At 48.9% G+C, this 22500-nt stretch overlaps 1 protein-coding gene across 1 annotated transcript in view; it reads left to right on the forward strand.

Moving 5' to 3' along the window:
- The window catches only part of grin2bb (glutamate receptor, ionotropic, N-methyl D-aspartate 2B, genome duplicate b), a gene marked incomplete at its 3' end in the record, with an annotated part of 81764 nt that overhangs the window by 38372 nt on the left and 20892 nt on the right, over positions 1 to 22500 (forward strand). The window contains 3 exon segments of the mRNA XM_030352816.1: positions 14499 to 14642; positions 16051 to 16324; positions 21328 to 21520. Of these exon segments, the coding sequence (XP_030208676.1) occupies positions 14499 to 14642; positions 16051 to 16324; positions 21328 to 21520 (611 nt within the window).

Genomic DNA, 22500 nt, shown 5'->3' on the forward strand with positions numbered 1-22500 from the left:
AGAGAGAGAGAGAGAGAGAGAGAGGGAGATGGAGAGAGAGATGGAGAGAGAAAGAGAAGAAGACGTTGAGAGGAAGAGTGATGAGAAATGATTGATTTTTTCTCTCTCTGTAGTGTCTGGTATCTGCTAAGCCATGCTGCTGAACATATCTGGTTTATGCAAGAGCGAAAGCGAGAGAGAAGAGCGAGAGCGGCAGATAAGAGAGTGACACGAGAGGGATGAAGAGAGAGAGAGGGGGAGAGAGAGAGACTGACTGCCAAAGTAGCGGCCGAGAGTGGGAGTGACTAGTGAGATAGTCATAGCGGGAGTGAGATAGAGTCCCAAAGAGGGAGAGAGCGGAGCCAGCCTGTGGAAGAGCCCCGTGTTGAGTTAGCGTACAGAGAGAGGTACACATGAGGCCCGCACAGGAGCTGAAGGGGGAAAGAGAGGAGGACGGGGGGAGGAGTATACCGGGCGTCGTGCAGAACGGCGGTTGAATCTGAGTGCGCTTTAGCCCTTGAGCAAGGCATCCAGGTGTACAGAGCTGCCAATGGAGGGGCCATGGCGGAGACTGAATGGCGCTTCATGAGAGATAGATTCGGGTTCATTGAAGATGCATTTGAGTGGACGGAGAAACCCAGAGGTCGTGGCCTCTTTGTCCCCGATGGTCGTTGGAGCACTTTCTGTCTTTTGAAGTGTCTGCTACTCCCGAGCACTCCTCTGTTCTAAGATTTATGTTTCCATATTTATTCCCCGGCCACATTGACCATACTGCTCTCTTCTGTTATTAAGAGTGTTGCACATTTGCAAAATGACAAGGTGCAGTTTTCTAAAGGTTAGCAGGTAAACTATGGCATTTAACAGGGTGGGCCTATTTCTGTAACAGAGCAGCGAGGGGTCTGTGTCTATAGGCGCGCGTTACATCACAACCGTCCTGTATTCAGTCAGGCTACACACCTACACACATATACTCAAAGGCAGAAACAAACGCACACACGCACACGCGCACACACGCACTGATGCACAAACACACAAACACACAAAAACGCACAAACACACCCACTCGTAAGCACACAGACACACGCACACACACTCATACACAAACACAGACACACAGAGACACACACATACAGGAAAAGATACCCATTGGTAAGCCAAACCAGGCAACTATTGGGTCTAGGACTAATAAAGCTTCTATTCTGGCTATTTTGGATTGGTGGGATCCTGTCCAATCAGCGCAAGGCGCTCCCACATGTCAGTGATTAATTACCTGTGTGTACTGCCGCGCTAAAGAAGCCTAATGAAGTGGTGACGGAGGAGCGTTCTATTAACTCCCGGGGTCGGGGGTGACGGGGTTCAATGGACTCCCTCCTTCTCTGTCCTCTAACTCATTTTCTCGGTGGCCTCCATGTCTCTGCCCCGTCTCAGGAGCTCCTCTGCCCTCTGGCTGATTGAACCTGGATCAAAAGGAGGCATATTAAGATAGAATTTAGATCTATATTGGGTATATGAGGCGTCTTTCATTGATAATCTTGTTATCCATGTTATTGGCTTATTGACCTTCTCTTGAAGGTATCAAGACCTGTATATGAGGGCTCTGTTCTTCCTTTCCACTCTGAAGTCAACATTCCGCTGTGATGACCCTCAAAGTGCGACCACTTGTAACACTTGTAACACTTCCATCGCTGGGCCTTAGCAGGAGAAATGCACCTGTTATAGTTGACATGGCGACCATAACCAATGCATTTCTTGATTGCTCCCCTCTCCAGTCACTCACACTGGGGTCAGGTTGAGTTCAAAGGACGTGGGGGTGTGCTAATGAGGTGCTAATTAGGTGAGTGCTGCATGCAGCGCTCAACTATTGCTCTTCTTAAGTTTTATTCTTTCTTTCTTTATATCAAAGTTTCCTCTTTATTATTCTCTACAAACGTATGGCCTATCTCCTTCCTCAATTTTTCACCTAGAGACTCTATTCCAATTTTTAAATGTTCAGAATAGCTTGGAATCGCGCACTTCTTTTCAGATTTTTTTAATATCTTATACTTTTAAAGATTTTCTACTTTCAAAATATTATCCTTTCTTTAACATGAGAGGCAATGGGAGGACGGCGGAGCCATCCTCCCATAAACTGTTTACGACGTAACTAAATGCATTTTTAACCGTTTATCTTCATTCAAACCATTTAACAAATCTACACACTTGTATCTTCAATAATATCTAAACGGAATTTCGATATCAGTTAAACTTTCTTCACAATCACAGTTTTAGTGGTCCCCTTTAACGTTTCTTTATGTCTTAATCTATATGGCCTTATTAAAAAATATTTCAACCTCACTTTGGACTACAGCACTCAACCGCATTTCCTGCAGGAAATGCATTTTCTAGTGTTAGCTTAATGTTTTAATTAGCTATAATATATGGTCTAAAACGGTTCTTGAGGAAATGAATTTACATCAGCTGGTATAATATTAACGCGATAGCTCCGTTAACAACTTCCAAAATCTCAGATCTTCAACTCCCCACTTTCACTCAAAAGAAATGACATCATTCTTTATACGTTGAATGATTTCAATGTACAAAAAAAAATGAATCACAAGTTAGGTGAGTATTTTTTGGGGAGCCCTGCAGTGAAGTTCGAATATGAGTGGTTCAGTCCAACAAGGGAGTAACCAGAGAGAGGCTCCAGCATTTACTTTTAGAGATTGTCCTTTCCAAGGATGAAAAACCTACCAGTCGTGAACCCACCCCGACGCACCTCGGCAGCGTTTGTTCCGGCGGCGGAGCGGAGGTTTTAACAGAGGTTTGATCCCTGCACTGAAATCACGACGCCCAAATGTTGCTCTCAGCCCTCCAGCTGGGCTGTGTGTTAACATGGACCCCCGCTGGGTTCTGCCAGGGAACTGCGACACACTGTCTGCACAGTGACAGATGAGGACACTCAGGGGAGTCTACGGATACAGCCTCCATCTTAGCACCACCGTCGCTGATTGTGCAGAGATCTGCTGAGACGTTAGGGCCCCTGCCGTCCTCCCCTACGCTGCCACTTAACAGGTGGTTATTAAATGGGAGTCAGTGTGGATAAAAAGTCTCTGGAATTGATTGAACAAACTGAATGAATGAGTGAAGGATGTCTCCTCTCTCTCCCTCCATCTTCAAGCTTCAAGCCTGACTCTCTCTCTCCTGTTCACTCTCTTATAGTCACTCTCTCTCTCTCTCTGTCTCTCTCTCCTTCTCTGTCTCTCTCTCTAGGACTCTCTATGTCTCTCTCTCTCTCTCTCTCTCTCTCTCTCTCTCTCTCTCTCTCTCTCTCTCTCTCTCTCTCTCTCTCTCTCTCTCTCTCTCTCTCTCTCTCTCATACGAGTCATACAAACGGTCTTGCTGGCTTGGCTTTTTCGTAATTTCGATGTCTCGTCATAGAAACTATGTTTCAGAATTATTACGTTACTAATTATTGAATTACACTTGATGATTGATTTGATCTTGATCTGATTAATCCTGATTGTGGATTCAGCTGTTTCTTTAGATCAAGTTTCTCATTGCATCAAGTCATTTAGCAGCCGCCTCTATCACGAGTGGCCCGCAACGAGCTCGTTTGTCATCGGCGGCCGGTGACAAGTGGTAGTAATTGCCTCCAAAAGAGCAAACACGAGGTGATTAATGGAGTTTTGAATGATCGTTATTTCATATCAAGGAATTGGCGCTCGCTACACATTTCCCCCTGCTCATCCGTCTGATTGCAATCTCCCCCTCCTCCTTGGATTATGTCTTTGTGTGTGTGTGTCTGTCTTTTTGTGAGTTTGAATATGAGTGTGTGTGTGTGTGTGTGTGTGTGTGTGTGTGTGTGTGTGTGTGTGTGTGTGTGTGTGTGTGCGTGTGTGCGTGTGTGTGTGTGTGTGTGTGTGTGTGTTTGTAGGCTGCAGTCAGAATCCTTCCAGAGCCTGTCCTGTGCAGAAAAACTAACATAGTAATTCAATCAACGCAGTTAAAAGAATGGAGAGGATTAGAAGAGGCTCTGAGGAGACATGGAAACAGGGTCCTGGGCTACTGACGCCGCAAATCAGTTTAATGAACTGTAGATGATGGTCTGGATGGGGACATGCTTTGATGATGAGACACAATGGACTGCCAACTGAAAGAGAGGGAGAGAGAGAGGGAGAGGGAGAGAGAGAGGGAGAGGGAGGGATAGAGGCAGAGAGAGGGAGGGAGAGAGAGAGAGAGGGAGAGAGAGAGAGAGAGAGAGAGAGAGAGAGAGAGAGAGAGAGAGAGAGAGAGAGAGAGAGAGAGAGAGAGAGAGAGAGAGAGAGAGAGAAAGAGAGGGAGGGAGACTGAGAGAGAGAGGGAGGGAGACTGAAAGAGAGAGGGATGGGGAGAGTGTGAGGGAGGGAGAGTGAGAGAGGGAGAGAGAGAGTGTTAAAGAAAGACACAATGAAAGCCGAGTGTGGATGAAAGGAAGAAAGCTGTGTGCAGTTGGAAGTGTTTCTACGCCTGTTTGTGTGCACACATTGCTGTTTGTGTGGTCTGTGTGTGCATTTGCACGTGTGAGAGAGAATATTTGTAATCCCTCTATCTACGAGGTTTCAGGTTTTGCCTGTTCCTTCAAGCGCATCTACTCTCTCTCCCTCCATTTTCAAGCTCTCTTAGTCTCTCTCTCTCTTTCTTTGTCTCTCCATCAAGCTCTCTCACTTTCCCTCGCTCTCCATGTATTTCTCTCTCTCTCTCTCTCTCTCGCTTAGTCTCTCTATCTCTCTCTATGTCGCTCTCTTTCTCTCTTAGTCTCTCTCTCTTCTCTCTCTCTCTCTTTCGCTCTCCCTCTATCTTTCTCTCTCTCTCTCTCTCTCTCTCTCTCTCTCTCTCTCCCTCTCCCTCTCCCTCTCTCTCTCTCTCTCTCTCTCTCTCTCTCTCTCTCTCTCTCTCTCTCTCTCTCTCTCTCTCTCTCTCTCTCTCTCTCTCTCTCTCCCTCTCTCTCTCTCTCTCTCTCTCTTTCTCTCTCTCTGGTTCAGCCCTACCCAGCAGTGCTTCAGCGGTATAGGGCCGACACCACGTCTCTCTGCACATCTTATTGGAGGCACGCTGTGGTCGGGGGCGTGACACAGAGACATGAGTCGGCCCCGCCCTCGTGATGTCGCGGTGCACTAATGCATCCGCTACATTCACACACATGCTGCCCTGCACTGCTGTGTTTATTTTTGTACTATTGTAATGTTGTTTTTTTCACGTAAAACGAACACCAAGAGGGAGGAGGAGGACCAGTGACATGATCAAACCAACGTGCTGGCAAATCAAGCACACCCATATTCACTTGTTGCCTCTCGAGACGAGTGAGTGGAGGAACACATTTCTCTATGCCTCCCACAGCCTCAAGATAACATAGACTTTTAGGGAGAGAGAGAGAGAGAGAGAGAGAGAGAGAGAGAGAGAGAGAGAGAGAGAGAGAGAGAGAGAGAGAGAGAGAGAGAGAGAGAGAGAGAGAGAGAGAGAGAGAGAGAGAGAGAGAGAGAGAGAGAGAGAGAGAGAGAGAGAAAGATAGTGTCAGAGACGTGGAGGTAGTGGGAAAGCGAGAGATGAAAAGAACAGAAAGAACAGGAAAAGAGGCTGATTTAGAAAGATGGAGATGCGGGATGCCGAGGAAGAGGAGAGGAGGAGACTGTGAATGGTGTACCGTAGGGACGGACTTGGAAACCAAAACAGATAGAGGAGTGGTGAGAGGAAGCTCCTCCGTTTTAACAAGCTGCACGTATTTGTGCAGTAAGGTAACAATAACACGTCCACAGGGATCCAGGCAAGGCTCCATATGCAGAGAGGGAGAGAGAGAGAGAGAGAGATAGAGAGAGAGAACAAAAGAGAGAGAGAGAGAGAGAGAGCCCAAATCATCACGGCATGTGTCATTTGCTTCATTATAAAAATGGATTTTAACAATTTGTGCCAAACATCCTCAGTTCATGAATTATTTAAATAATACAAAAACACAAATATATATGATGATTATTATCTTCATTTTGTGTCTGTAACAAAATGCGTAAAAAAACCTCACTGAGCGGCGATAACAACAATAAACGCACGGGGTTATGTGTCGTCCGTTTCACTTTGTTCCTCTCTCTAATGAGCCTAGACAGCAGGAAGTAGATGGGCCGGCCCGCCCCACCGAGTGGAGCGTGTGACTCCCTGCCATGGGTCACACAGACTGTTACTTATCACGGGCAGAACCTCTCGCTCACAGCCGGGGTGCGTTGTGCAGTGTGGAATGGGAACGGGCAGCTCTCTGGTAAAGGGGCTCTATTAGAGGCGTACACCGAGTTGGCCCCTGTGTGGCCCCTTAGCATCGCTAACACATGAGCTAATGGCGCCACGGGCCATTATGTGGACATGAGAAGAGGAGGAGAAAGGGGAACACAGAGAGAGAGAGAGAGAGAGAGAGAGAGAGAGAGAGAGAGAGAGAGAGAGAGAGACAGAGAGAGAGAGAAAGAGAGAGAGAAAGAGAGAGAGTGAGACAGAGACAGAGACCCACCAAGAGACATAGAAAACAGACAAAATGGAAGAACTAGTGGACACAAAAAAAGGGGAAAGGGAGAGAGCTAGAGAAAACAAAGAGGTGAACCGATGGAGCAGGCCCAGACGGATCATGGTGGCGGTATAATGTGGCGCCGATAAGAGACCCTGCATGAGAGGTGATTAGTGGGTAATCTCAGCCTGCTGAGAAGAATGGAGGAGGTTTTACACTGATGATGTCCTCGGACCGCTGGGCTAACCCTGGCTCGTGGGGGAGGAGAGACGGCCAAAAGGATATTGTGGAGGGAAAAGTGAAAGAGGGAAAAGTGATTTGGGAAAGTGAGAGAAAAAAGGGAGAGAGACAAAGAGGGACGATGAGCAGTTGAAAGGGGTAAAGAAAAGGGGGGGAACATTAATCACATCGTTAGCTTTCATATTCAGCATTAATTAGGCCGACTTTGTTTGCACTGAAAGGAATAGCGTAGTATTAGACGCAGGCGTTCGCCATCTGACAGCTAAAAGCAAAAGAAATGTCTTGTTTCTCCCCGCTGGATGTGAGTCAGATCCCAGTACAGGGTTCTGACTCAAAGTGAAGCCAAGCCACGGGAGTTTTGAATGGACCAGGTGATTTAAGGGAGAGATAGTGGTGCATTCATTCAGCCTAAATGCACTGCAGAAGCAATTGTGTCATGTTCATTTTGCAAGAGAATTCTCCATTTGTCGAATGAAGGTTCTGAATAACTTATCTTTTGGAATAGACTAGCAGAATAGCAGAGGCCAGACCAGCAGGGCACGCTGTGTTCAGCATAGGCCCCTGACAGCTCAACAGCTGCCGGGTGTACCGCTTGATCCATCATTATTGATGGGCTATGAGATGTCTATTGAGACTGCTCATCTGCAATACGATACGCTATAACAGTTGGCCAATGAGAGTGAGTCAGTGACCGCATGTCCGAATGTAACGTACACAAAGCAGAGGCCCTCAGAAGACGGCGCACACCGAATAGACGCGGGGATTAACACTGTAACACAATGCTAACACAATCGGTCAACAAATGTCCTAAATTGTGTTAGCATTGTTTGAACAACAATCTGCAAAGATGTGAGCCCGACATTGTGTTAACATTGTGTGAACAACAATCTGTAAAGATGTTAGCCAGACGCCTGTTGACGATCGTGTTAGCATTGTATCGCAGTGTTGGCACACTGTTACAATACGCTCCCGGTGAAGTTAACCTGCTACCTGGCACGGCTTTAAAGTGCGACCCCCCCCCCCCTCCTCCCCCCACCTGTCAGGGTTGTTATGGACCCCAAGCCCCAGGGCCCTTTGGATGGGGGCCGGGGGCGGTCCATGGAGAGTGTGTGGGGACTGTAGAAGCGGATGTGGCTGTGATTCCACTGTGTGCATGGAGGCCATGGCACCTCATGGTTGGTGCTTTGCCTCTGTCCCTGATACATTCCTACTTTCTCTTTCTCTTTCTTCGGACAAATGTACTTATTATAAGTCGCTTTGTTAAATGCCGTAAATATAAATGTAAATGTAAATGTTGCTGCTGTAAGAAGAATGGATCATCATGATTCATCAGCACACAATTCCACGATACCGTCAGACCATTGAGCCGTGACGTGAACAACAATCAACTACTTAAGTGATGTGGCGATGGGGTGCCACCATTTGAAATGGGGTTGGATATGAAGAGTCGGGCGTGACAACACTTCTCCTGCTGGGGGGCGCTGAGTGGCTGTTCTGTGGCCGCATGTTATTGTGTTCTCTACTTCAACCGATGCAACGCGTACACTAACACAGATGCAGCATGAGCGCATGCAAGCACAAGCACACACAAATGCAAACACACACACAGCCAAATGCACACACACACACACAAACACAGGCATGCACACACACACACACACACACACACACACACGTGCAAACACAGACACATGCACGTACACACACACACACACACACACACACACACACACACACACACACACACACACACACACACACACACACACACACACACACACACACACACACACACAAACACACGTATAAACAAAGACACACACACACACATGCGTAAAGACATGCAGTAGTGTGCTCCCTTGCCATTGTGCTTCCATTAATTCCTTTGTCGGCAGCACCTCATTTACATGTCAATGTCATTAGCTTGTTAGACCAGGAGCTAGTAACAAGCTGGGCCGTCTCCCTCCCTGGAAGGCTGGCTGACCTGGAGGCAGGCTTTGATGCCGGAGCCATGCTAGTGCACCAGATTCAGGCAGGGGACAAGCCCCCCTCTGGCTCCCCCACTCTGAACTCACCTCCTTCCAGGGGTTCTCATGTGCGTCTCTCGTAGCGCTCGTCGGCAGGCAGCCCGAGCACGCCTCGAATGGAGAGAAATTCGTTCATACGCTTCTAATGTGGGTACTGCTTCGTCAGAGGCTTCATCCAAAAAGCTGCATATTTCTTTGCATTCTCTTTGGTTGGTCTTTTCCGCCTCGCTCTGGGAGCCTGGGACTGACGTACCGGCTCGTGGGAAGCAGGGGAACGGAGAACACATCACGGTAGAAGCTGGTGAAATAGCCAAATGAGCAGAAGCACTGAAGGGTGACTCTAAATTAGATTGTGTTTTATGAACAGTTGCTTGTATTCAGGATCAGTAGCCAAGTAAGTCAAGGTTTGTGATTTATATTGAGCCAGATGGTGCCTATGCATCCTACCTGGATGGGTCGACACAGTAGATACAGCAAATAGACACCATTTAGCGGAGCATCCCACTGGTTAAACAGCGCAGGATTAAGCTGTTCGTGCCTGAGTTGTAAATTGTGAAATACTAGCTTTTGCTTATGCTGTTACCAGGTTTCATTTGATCCTCTGTTTTTTAGAATAACCTTGATGTTTTCTCTGGAAACAGAACGCTGAGTCAACTCCGCTGCACACGACAAGTGTATCTCTGATATGAAAACTCTCTCGCAACCAGTGTTGGGAACATTACTTTAAAAAAGTAATTAGTTGTAGTTACTCACTACTTGTTCCAAAATGTAACTGAGTTAGTAACTGAATTACTCTATAATGAAAGTAACTACCGGTAGTTACCAGGGAAACTAAATATTTACGTTACCGTAAAAAAAGAAAGTTGCTATATGTCAAAGAATTAGAATTTTTCTAAGCAGTTTTCACTTGGCCTAAATGTGTAAATGGTTGAACTGCCCATTCAAGGCCCTGATATACTTCCAACTGAATTTAAATTTGCTTGGTTGCAAAGGCTGTGGAACATCTGCCGAATACTGCAGAAAATGCCAACTTTTCGTCGGATTGCTCCGGACTCGCCATTTCTGCTGCTTCATCTAATCTGTTTGGTGTGTGCGTGTGCATGTGTGTGGAGCGCGTGTCCTGGCTTGTGTGTTAAAAGACTGGCTCTGATTGGCTACCATGAACCATGACTCTGCCTTAGCCAATCATAATTGCTTATCTCGTTGTTAACCCACCCGGTCTCCTCACTAGCAGTTTGTGTTTGAAACCAGGGGTGCGTTCGGATTACGCAGTTTATTCAATCAATTCATAGTAACGCACAGTGGCAGACTCAGGGGGGGGGTTCAATGGTTGAAAAAGCGCGCTAAAGTGCCCTTCAAGAGTGTCGAAAACGAGAGTAAATGCCTTATTGGCTGCCCTTTTCACGTGCAAAACATGATTAGGTGCCCTCTAGGGTGCTCCTTCATACAATAAATTATGATGATGTGCCCTCTAGAACAAGAAAATTCAATGACGTGCCTTAATGAGTGCCCTTATAGTCCCCTTCTGGTGCCCTTTTAGTGCCCCCTTTAGTACTCTGATAGTGCCCTTCTGCCCGTCTGGTGCCCTTCTAGTGCCCTGATAGTCCCCTTCTGCCCGTCTGGTCCTTCTAGTGCCCTGATAGTCCCCTTCTGCCCGTCCGGTCCTTCAAGTGCCCTTCTGCCCATCTGGTGCCCTTCTTGTACCCTGATAGTGCCCTTCTGCCCGTCTGGTCCTTCTAGTGCCCTTCCAGTGCCCTTCTAGTGCCCTTCTAGTACCCTGATAGTGCCCTTCTGCCCGTCTGGTCCTTCTAGTGCCCTTCCAGTGCCCTTCTAGTGCCCTTCTAGTACCCTGATAGTGCCCTTCTGCCCGTCTGGTCCTTCTAGTGCCCTTCCAGTGCCCTTCCAGTGCCCTTCTAGTGCCCTTCTAGTGCCCTGATAGTGCCCTTCTGCTCGTCTGGTCATTATAGTGCCCTTCTGCCCGTCTGGTGCCCCCATGGTTGAAAAGGTGTGCTAAAGTGCCCTCTATGGTGGTGAAAATGAGAGAAAGTGCCTTATTGGCTGCCCTTTACACGTGAACAAAAATGAATGAGTGTCCTAGGTTGCCCCTGATGATGATGATGTGCCCTCTGGAGCAAGAATATGGCAAACCGAAAAATACATGTTGTGGTTAGCTATTGAGGTGCAGACGTTCCTCTCTTTGGTAGCTGACGAACGGGGAATGCGAGGTGTTGCTTTCATGTGGCGTCACCATGACAAACAGCAACATCGAGTGGTACTTAAATCTCCACTGGATAACGAAGCAAAAGCGGATTAAGAGTATGTCAGTATAGTGGAAAAGCGCAATTAGATGCCAAGTTAGAAAAACGTAATATTTTCAGTTTGCATAATCCGTTTAAAATGTATATACATTTTTTGAGCGTTCAAGATCATTCAAGTTTAGGTCATTTCATGCAAGAGAGACGATAATGGTCAGCTATCACCTCAACATGAAGGAAAACTTCCTTAAATGTTTCCGTAGCTGGCTGTCAGCGGTCAAAGACTGTATGGTAGCGGCACATTGAATTTTCTCCAGTCTAATTTTTCCTTAAAGGGGACCTATTATGCTTTTGCGACTTTTATGACCTATAAACGTTGTTATAATGATTGATAGTCATGTTTAACCATACTAAAGTGTCAAATAATGACGTGCATGCATTTCGACGTATTCCCTGCTGACAGTCTGGGGTGGCTGTGCAGAGCGCTAAACACTCGGGACAACGATTGCGATTCACTTGTTCACATTTCCGGGAAACATCTACGTAGACGTACTCCTGCCACGCCCCCATATGCCTGGTCAAATATGCCCGCGCGCATGCTCCAAGGAAGGTAACCAATCACAATGGAGTTGGGTTGGCAGGAGGGGGGCGAGGGGGCGGAGAAGGACGAAACGGAGCGTTGACAGAGAAGGCTGAAAGCGCCCAGATGAGAGGAAGAGTTTCCCGAAAATCTACATCTTTTTTTGTGTATGGTTAAACATGACTATCAATCATTATAACAAAGTTTATAGGTCCTAAAAGTCGAAAAGCATAATAGGTCCCCTTTAAATGTTAGTAAAGATGAAAGCAGTAAGGCATCCTCCTTTCTTTGGCTAAAATGTGAAAGTGCACAATGATGTGAACAACACATTTTGGTGTTTATAAAGTCGCTAGAATAAGGGGAAACAGTGTCTTTGAAGCAAATTCTTTTCTGGGGGAGGACCCCCAGACCCCCGTTTAAATTATGAGCCCAACTATTCTTTTAAGTGCTACATGGAAATGTAACAAGTGCCCCGAATGGAACCTTCAAGGCAGCGCTTGCTAAGGTTAGGGGATAGGACCTTCCAGGCAGCGCTGCCTTTAAGGCTCTGTTGGGGGAACAAAACACCATCAAGTTAGAAAAGCCACTGTGTCCGCTGGTGGGGCCCCATGTTGTCCAGAAGGGATTATCTTTTCGCCCCTGCCCTTCAAACAGTCTGAGTCCGCCACTGGTAACGCACCGCATTTAACGTACAGTAGCGGTAACGGCGTTGTAACGACGGAAACGCTGTTATTGCAAACACTGCTCGCAACACGTGAATAAATCAGGTGCTTGTCATTACAGCCCAATCACGTGCCATCATAAGAAGGGATGCTTCACGACACTCTTCAGCGGGTCTTTCCTCACCCTAATGGTAAGGAACCATCCGCAGCCCTCATCTCACATCCCCGATGACCACGTGAGGCCGGACCAAGTGTTGTCATGGAGGCGGGCGGAGTCCGGCCTCAGCCTCAGTGCGTCGACGTCACCGCAGAAGTTCCTCAGAGTAAAACTAAACTAAACTAAATACGAACGCAGCTAGTAGCGGGGACTCGGTGAGCGCCTGCTCATCGTTGCTCCTAGTGTGGCCTGGGTTTGTTTCTGGAAGACACCGGTCCCATATGTCTTATGGCTCATGGTTCGTCTGGCCCGACTGTGACAGGAAAGCCTAGACCGCTTCATCATGCGCTCCCATATGCACGACGTCGGGAAAACGGTGGCAAGTGCAGCTGTTTACGTGCGTTCTCCCGTCTGTCCTGTGAGTCACTCCCCGTTAGTGTCATCTCACATCCAGGAGGCCGGTGATACACTCTGCGAGTCTCTACACCCCCCCGCCTCCCTCCCCCCCCCCTCCCCCTGTCTTCCCCAGTCACGTCCACAAATAATCCCCGTTAACTCCTCTGTTGATGATGAGTCACAAAGCGCGCTGTCAAACGCATGGCCACACCGCGCTCCAGAGCTCCTCAACCAGAGGAATTGAGTTCCTCCGCACGAACACGCTCCTCCTCCTCCTTCTAGTCCCATTTGTTGCCCGTCTCCTCTTCCTCCTCCAACTCCTTCTCCTCCTCTACCTCCTTTTCATTCTTGTCCAACTCCTCTTCCTCCTCCATTCCCTCCTCCTCTCCCTCCTGACCCTTGTATATCTCCTCCTACTCCTCCACCTCCATCTCTTCCTCCTCTTCCTCCTCCTCCTCCTCCTCCTCCTCCTCCTCCTCCTCCCCCTCAGCCTTATCCATATCCTCCTTTTCCTCCTGCTCCTGTTGTCTCACCACTCTGAGGAGTTACTGGTAAACACCTGCCGACACCACTGGTTTGTTGTTGGCGTTGTTCTTCTGATTGGGTTAACGACCATGTGTCATGGCATTCATTTACAACTTTTCTGAATCTAGATTGATTACATTGCTTTGGACAATGTCCAAAGTAATGTTGGCTAGGAATCGTAGAATAGTAAAAGAAGTAGGAACAGCACAGCGACGTTCAGTGAGATTTGTCCTTGACGACCCCTTAGGTTTAGACTAGTTGAGGGCTTGGGATGCATGAGTGTGAGAGTGGTAAAAAAATAAATAAAAAGCTATTTCTAGTCCATCTAGATCGATTGAGTTCACCATCTCCAGGGTGTATTAGGCTATGGCTGGCGCATCTGGGCAGGAAATGGGCACGACAATTTTCAGATTAAAACAGGGACAAAGGTACAAGAAAAGTTATTGTATTCTGCAAAAGTGTCAAAACATGCTAGACAGCTGTCTCTTGGCCTGTTCTGCAATCCATTTTTTTCATTTTTCTCATACTCTGTTGAATAGATAATGTGATGGAAATGAGATAACACCGCACATTTTGTTCAAACACGTTATCATTTCATTGTGTATTTGATTCAGGGACAGAATCTGATTGGTCCTGAGACGATCAAACGCTGCGGTTGTTATAATCTTCAATCTCGTTCCGTCCCTATAAAGTCCATCCTTGGCCTCTGGTCACTCTTCGATGGCCAGTATTTAATCAAACATAAAGGGAAGGGGTAATGTCACTGCAGCAGATGGTGGCCATCTTTGCTCCTGTGATCTGGGTGCAGCTCCAGTGGTGTGAGCGGGGTCCCCGGCTCTCCGGGAGACCCTAATGAGTCTGGACTGCCCACAGCCATGCCCATGGATATTCATCTCCACAAGCACCATCCTATTGAAGTGGAGGACCCCACCTGAAAATTGTATGGCCCGGCCATGGAAAATATGTAAAACTCATGGATACCCCTTCACGCATAAGGCAGAGGTTTTCTTTCTCATTTTCTTTTTTTTCCTCTGCGGCCTCACCGTACTGCAAACCGGGTCCCATTTATTTCCCCAGGCTATGCAATAACTGCCGATTTTTGTCATTAGCATACGAGCTTCTGCTGTCATGTCGCATGACTCATGACCTCGCTGGCCTCCCGGCTCTCTGGTTTCCAGGACGACCACTCCATGTTCTTCCAGTTCGGGCCGTCCATCCAGCAGCAGGCGTCGGTCATGTTGAACATCATGGAGGAGTACGATTGGTCCATCTTCTCCGTGGTGACCACATACTACCCTGGATACCAGGACTTTGTCAACAAGGTAAAAAAAAAAAAACAGCACACAGACGACACATTGACAGACAAACAGGCGTGTGGCATTTGACGGTCTCTCTTATCCTCACGCTAGATTCCCCTCTCTCTTTCTCTCTCATTCTCCATCGATGTGTAGTCACGGTAATGTGAGGCACTTTGGATCCAACTATGTGCCAAAGTGGATTATTATATGTGCTAATGTACCAGGGTTACAGTGACTCACGTTGCCTGCTTCACACACCTCTGTATCGCTACAGACGACAACGACAACAAACAAAAACACAGCTGCCTCTGGATTACAGAGCCTTGTATTCACACTCTTAAAGCTCATGCAAGCACACACAGAGACAACCATCCAGGAAACAGGAAACGTTGTTCTACATCCTCTGATTCCCTCATTGGGGAAAGTGAAATACCTAAAAATAAATAAACCAGAGCTGCTTTTTAGAGAGCCTTTTAATGACTGGACCCAAAACTAAATTATACTTTTCAGAATCGATCATAGACCCCTCAAATATAAATAAGCACTACCAAATATAAATAGGCAATACATGTGCCATGTTAAACGTGCGTTCTACACTTTGATGTTCCTCATGAAGGCCCCGGCTGCGGGGGGTGGCGTCTGTAGAACCAGTGTGATGCACTGCAGACGGAGTCGTATCTTTTCTGCAGAATAACAAATGATAAAGCATGACCGCTGTGACCCCCTGAGCCCGGGGGTTGGCCCGGGGCCGGCCTGCAGGTCAGCCAGGCCAAGGCTGGGAAGAGGCTGGGAAGAGCCTATGTAACTGTCCCTCCTGTGATTAAAAACATATGAAAGTCAATGAGCCTCTAGTATAGGGCAGTGCACTTTGACTGTGATAAACACCAGTGTCTCCCTTTCCTTCTGTGCCGGATGTTCCTTATTAAAAAGTTTAGAAATAAAGGGAGAAATTTGGCGTCACTGTGCTGCAATCTCCCTCATTAAGTTTCCACCAACGCCCAAGCAATCGCAACTCCCAAATGATAAAAAAAAAGAGCTATTTTTTCCTGTGGTACGCAGACCAAACCGTCCACATCTGAGGCCCACTCCTAAAGTCCTCCTTTAGAAGTCTTATGAAACCAGCCCTCCTCATTCAAAACCACCTCTTCCTCGCCCTTTCCTGGTCCCTCTCTTTGGTGCTCTCTTCACTCTCTCTCTACCTCTGTTCTCCTTTTCCTCAACCTCCTGCTCGCCCAATTTTCTTTGACCTATCTGCTGGCTTTTCTCCCTTTGATTGTCTCTTTTATCCCCCACCTCCAACTCTCTCTGCGTCACTCCTTTTCTACCTCTGTCCATCTATCTCTTTCTCTCCCTCAATCTCTCTCTCTCTCTCTCTCTCTGTCTCTCTATCTACCCATCCCACTCTCTATCAATCCGGTGGTCTCCCCCCCAGGTGCGCAGCACCGTGGAGAACAGCTTCGTTGGCTGGGAGCTGGAGGAGGTGATCCTGCTGGATGTCTCGGTGGACGGAGAAGGAGACACCAAGATGCAGAACCAGATGAAGAAGCTGCAGAGTCCGGTGATCGTGCTGTACTGCTCCAAGGAGGAGGCTAGCGTCATCTTCCAGGTGGCCCACTCCGTGGGACTGACCGGCTACGGCTACACCTGGATCGTGCCCTCGCTGGTGGCCGGCGATGCAGAATTTGTGCCCGCCGTCTTCCCCATCGGTAGTGCAACACACATACACACACACACCCTGACACACCCCCATACACATGCGTACTGCCGACACGCACATGCACAAACACACACACACACACACACACACACACACACACATGCACGAAACAGAAACACAACCCATGCAGGAACAAAGGGACTCGACGGCAGGCGGGATAGTCAGACAGGCAAAGGTCAGCAACGGGGGGGGGCAGGCTGGTGGATCAGGAGCCGGGGACAGAAGAGCAGACAGACCAGTAGGGGCTGGGCAGCAGGCAGGATAGTCAGACAGGCAGGAATCGGCAAGCGGCAGGATTGGAGAAGTATCAGGAATCAAGTCGCGGGAAAGCTCTGAGAAACTATGGAGACAATCTGGCAGGGAATGATTGGGAGGAGAGGAATAATATAGGGAGCACACAGGTGGAGGTGGTTGGGTTAATTAGGGGAGGACAGAGTGGCAGACAGGTGAATGTGAGAACCAGGGACGGATCATGACAGTACCCCCCCCGGCAAGGGACGGCTCCAGACGTCCTAGATCGAACTGGGAGGGTGGAGGGGGTCTGGAGGAGGGTTACAATTCCTCTGAGGCATCGGAGACTGCGTCCTCCATAGAGGAGGACGCGACACCGGAGTCCCCTCTCCCCGAGAGGCCGGAAGGGCCACTTGCCGGTGGAACATTAGCGGGCGGATGGGAGGGCGGAGCAGGTTGGTCGGGATGTGTTCACCAGGCATCGAAGGGTGGTCTCCAGGTCTTGGTTTACCTTCTCGGTCTGTCCATTGGACTGGGAATGGAAGCCGGAAGACAGGCTGACGGAAGCCCCAACTAGGCGGCAAAACTCCCTCCAGAAGATCGACGTGAATTGGGGCCCCCGGTCAGAGACGACATCTGTGTGAAGTCCGTGGAGACGGAAGACGTGGTGGAGGACCAGTTCCAGGACCAGTCACGAAGTCCAGGGAAATATGCGACCAGGGATGATGGGGGATAGACAATGGATGCAGAAAGCCAGCTGGTGGGCGGCGGGAGGTCTTATTCTGGTTGCATACAGGACAGGCGTTGACGAAACCCCGGACATCCTCCTCCAGTGACGACCACCAGAACCGTCGCTGCAGTAAGTCCCGGGTCCGCTGGATGACGGGATGGCAGGTGAGCCGAGAAGCATGAGGGGAGCCGGAACGAACAGGCGGTCAGGGGGACAGGAGCTGGGGGCAGGCTGATTCTAAGTGGCGGCCCGCACCTTCGCCTCTATTTCCCAGGTTATAGAGGCGACAAGGCAGGAGGCTGGAACAATGGTGGGAGCTTCAACCGTCTCATCGGGGCACTCGAGGAACTGTCGGGAGAGAGCATCCGGATTAACATTGCGAGATCTAGGGCGATAGGACAAAGTGAAATTAAAGCGGTCGAAAAACAGTGACCAGCGGGCCTGTCGGGAGTTTAGCCTCTTGGCTGACCGAATATACTCGAGGTTACGGTGATCAGTCCAAACCACAAATGAAACCCTGGTCCCCTCTAGCCAGTGCCGCCGGTCGTCCAAGGCCAACTTCATGGCCAGAAGCTCCCGGTTGCCAATGTCATAATTTCTCTCCGAGGGGCTTAGGCGGCGAGAGAAAAAGTGACAGGGGTGAACCTTCTGGTCGATGGATGAACGCTGGGAAAGGATCGCCCCTACTCCCACACCGGATGCGTCCACCTCCACTATGAATTGACGCTCAGGTTCGGATCTGAAGGATGGGAGGCCATGGAGAAGCGAGTCTTGAGGGTGTCGAAGTTGTCTTGTGCCTCGTCAGACCAGCGAGAGGGGATCTTGGTTGAGGTGAGGGCCGACAGGGGGGAGGCGATGGAACTAATGCCTTGGATAAACTGCCTATAGAAGTTGGCAAACCCCAGGAAACGCTACAGCTGCTACCGTGTTTCCGGGGCCAGCCAAGAGGTCACAGCAGAGAACTTGGCTGGATCCATCCGCAGGCTGTCCTTCGCGATGATATATCCCAGGAAGGAGACAGAGGGCGCATGGAACTCGCACTTCTCTGCCTTGACGTACAAGGAGTTGTCCAGGAGGCGGCGGAGAACCGACCAGACGTGGGTGACGTGCTCCTGAAGTTTGGGGGAAAAAATCAGGATGTCGTCCAGGTAAACAAAGACGAACTTGTTTAACATGTCATGCAGAAGGTCGTTGACCAGCGCTTGAAAGACTGCCGGGGCGTTGGTCAAGCCGAAGGGCATCACGAGATACTTGTAATGGCCCGTTGGGGTGCTGAAGGCCGTCTTCCACTCGTCTCCTTCTCTGATGCGGACCAGGTGGTAAGCATTCCTCAAGTCGAGCTTGGGGAATACAGTTGCCCCCTGGAGCAGCTCAAAGGCAGTGGAGAGTTGTGGAAGGGGGTAGCGGTTCTTCACGGTGATGTCCTTAAGACCGCGGTAGTCAATACAAGGCCGCAGACACTTGTCTTTCTTGCCCACAAAGAAAAAACCTGCCCCAGCCGGTGACGAGGAGGGTCGGATGATCCCTGCTACTAAAGAGCCTTGGATGTACTCCTCCATGGATTCTCTCTCAGGAGCAGAGAGGGAGTACAAGCGTCCCTTGGGGGGAGAAGTGCCCGGGAGCAGGTCAATGGCGCAATCATAGGGACGGTGACGGGGCAAGGAGCCCTAACGGCAGGAACTCCCTGCTTACCCCTTAGGGGAAGCAGGGAACTGTGGTGGAACTCACAACCAAGTGAGCATGTTCCTGCTCACTTGGGGACTCTGCGCCTTCGCTGGACACCGGTAGACGAAGTGACCACGCTGGCCGCAGTACAAACAGAGGTTCAGTGTTAGCCTCTTATCGGTCTCTTCCGATGCAAGGGGGGTGCGGACCAATCGTATCGGCTCGGGACAGCCCAATCCTAGTGGAGCGGTTGGGACAGACGAGAAAAAGACAGGGGGTACTGCAGGCTTGGAAAGGGGGGACCTGTGTGGCCGGGTATGATCTGGGGTAGGTTCGCGGACTGCTTCGGGGGAAACGGGGAACTTCAGGTAGCTCCGGGGCTGGAACCCGGACTGTGTCGGGAGTTGTACCAGGTCTTGCTGTCTCTGAGCCGTGGCGGCCATCAATTGCTGTAGCGCGCTCTCCATCCGAGAGAAGCGGCGTTTAGCAGAACCCAAGTGCACGGACAGACGACTATCGCAGGATAAGTACAAGGCTTTATTTAGGGACAGGATCGACAGGCAGAGGGTAGTTGGCAGGCAGAGGTCGGCAACGGGAGGGCAGATGGACGGACCAGGAATAGGGAACGGGTAAGCAGACAAACCGACAGGGACTCGACGGCAGGCGGGATAGTCAGACAGGCAGAGGTCAGCAACGGGGGGGGGCAGGCTGGTGGATCAGGAGCCGGGGACAGAAGAGCCGACAGACCAGTAGGGGCTTGGCAGCAGGCAGGATAGGCAGACAGGCAGGAATCTGCAAACGGCAGGATCGGAGAAGTATCAGGAATCAAGTCGCGGGAAAGCTCTGAGAAACTCTGGAGACAATCTGGCAGGGAATGATTGGGAGGAGAGGACTAATATAGGGAGCACACAGGTGGAGGTGGCTGGGTTAATTAGGGAAGGACAGAGTGGCAGACAGGTGAATGTGAAAACCAGGGACGGATCATGAAACATACCTAAATAAACTTGCGCACACAATCACAAAGACACAAATAAACTCAACCGTACACATACACATCCATACAGAAATACACATATAATTACAGTTAACCAAAGAAATGAAGAAACATTGAAACGCATGCATTTATAGAGCCGCACAAAAAAACACACACGCACTCACACAATCCATTCAGTTAGTTTGTAACACTGCTGCTGTTCTAATTTTGGCCCTTGCTGCCTAATGTAGCGAAGAGAACACAAGCGAGAGGAGTACACCCTCCAACGTACACCGAAGACGATCATAACTGTTATACAAGTACTGCTCTAAAACAGTGAGATGAAGATATCACTGCCAAACACTAACACACAGAGACATGTTAGGCTTGTAATCATTCTAAACTGAATGGCCTAACCTAGCTTTAAAAATGAATTTGAAAAACAGATAACATTATATTTTGTTCTTCATAGTAGCTTATGAAGGTTATCATTTTAACCCTTTGTCATGACCAAGTGTGTTATTTTAATGAGTTTGTAATCGGTTTTGGCCCCGGCGGAGATCAGCTGAGATCAGCTGTTTTGCAGCTGTTTAGCAAACATTTTACAGACAATGTAGCTTTGTCAATTATGTGAAATTATATTGTATCTACGTTATAAAAAATGTGATTACAAAACAACAGGATTGATAGTATTTCTGATAACAGAATCATACCGTAGTAGTCCCACAAATTAAATTACTTTCTGTCTGAGTGTTGGTACTCTCTGACCGGCTGGTTGGGCCGGAAAGCTTCCCGCTGTGCTGGTGAGCATCTTCTGAGAGGATAGGAGCAGATCAGCAGCAGATTGTCACACTTCCAGACCTGTGTTTCATCGATCTGCCAACGCCTTCCCTTCCAATCCCCCTCTCAAGATGTTCCCTCACACTTTAGGACCCACCAAATTTCTATATTTATATCTGTATTTTTTCTCTGTGGCATTTTCTTATTGTTATTTTCATGCCTTTGTCTGCCTTTTGGAATTGTTTTCTCTCCATCTATCCCCTCTCTCTCTCTCTCTCTCTCTCTCTCTCTCTCTCTCTCTCTCTCTCTCTCTCTCTCTCTCTCTCTCTCTCTCTCTCTCTCTCTCTCTCTCTCTCTCTCTCTCTCTCTCTCTCTCTCTCAAAGAGTCTTTTTCATCACCTCTTTCTTCCTAAAACTTCCTAAAATCTCTCTCTCTCTCTCTACCCATATCTCTCTCTCTGTCTCTCTCTCTGTCTTTCCGTCTTTTTCAATCTACCCCTCTCTCTCTATGTATGTATATCTATATATCGATATATTTATATCATTCCGTCTTACCAATTGTCTTTATACCCTTTATCTCCCTCCCTCCTCTTCCTCCCTCTCTCCTGGCCAGGTCTCATCTCGGTGTCGTACGACGAATGGGATTACAGCATCGAGTCCAGGGTACGCGATGCGGTGGCCATCATTGCCACGGCGACGTCCACCATGATGCTGGACCGGGGACCACACACCCTGCTGAAGTCAAGTTGCCACGGGCAACCGGACAAGAAGGGCGCCAGTTTGGCCAATTCCAACGAAGTGCTTAAGTAAGTCAGGGGGGGGTGTGTTTCCATGCCAGCCCCTGGCCTTAAATCACAGGCGTGAACCCGGTCCAAGTTATAGCTCAAAGTCCAGTTCCAGTCCTTTGCAGTCAGATGACAGGCCTGCACCCAGTCAGACTCGGTCTGGACACTCTGATGATAACACAGCCACTACCTCTTTATGGCATCGTCTTCTCGAAACATGAAAACCATCTCTGGAAAACATGAGCCTCACAACCGGACCTGACTGCCGCTTGGTTAAAACTAGCAGTGAGCCCTCACAGCCCTGTAGCCCTCTTCTGTTGAAATGCAGCAAAGGGAAAAGCAACGATCCAAGTGTTTAGGATTCATCTTTTCTGTATTGCATAAGGTGCCATACACAGAGAATGGTGTGTAGTTCAAAGAGGAGGCGTGATGAGATTTTACCTGTTTCTATCTCTGTGCTGGAGTGCCAGGCCCTGGGGTGAGATGAGCCCAGCGATAGGAAGAGCAACATCTTGTAAAGGCAGGCTCCCGAGGGGAAACGTCATTGAATTCAGCATTTAGCTAAAGCCCTGAAGACCTGCGCCACGAAGCTAGTCTACCAGCGCTATCTGTTACCTTAGCTTAACCTGCAACCTTCCCACGGGGGGATAGATCTTTCCTCTCCCGATCAAGCCGTTCTTTCCCTTTTCCGCTATTTGGAGCATTTATAGAAAACTCTGGATTAAATAATGAATCCCCCTTTTAACCGGGCAGACCCGCCTGTAAGCGATTTCATTGATCACACATTCAGGAGCTAATTAAACGTTCAGGGACGACCAGAGAAGCACAGATGGCTGCTGGAAAGGATTCTCATCCAGGAGTGACAGGCACACATGCACGCATGCAAGCACACGCACACATGCACACACACCCACACGCACATACACACACAAACACATGCATGAACACACGTATGCAGGCATGTGCACACACACACACAATCACACAAACACACCCACACA

This window comes from Gadus morhua, chromosome 3, assembly GCF_902167405.1.
Source record: "Gadus morhua chromosome 3, gadMor3.0, whole genome shotgun sequence".
NCBI lineage: Eukaryota > Metazoa > Chordata > Actinopteri > Gadiformes > Gadidae > Gadus > Gadus morhua.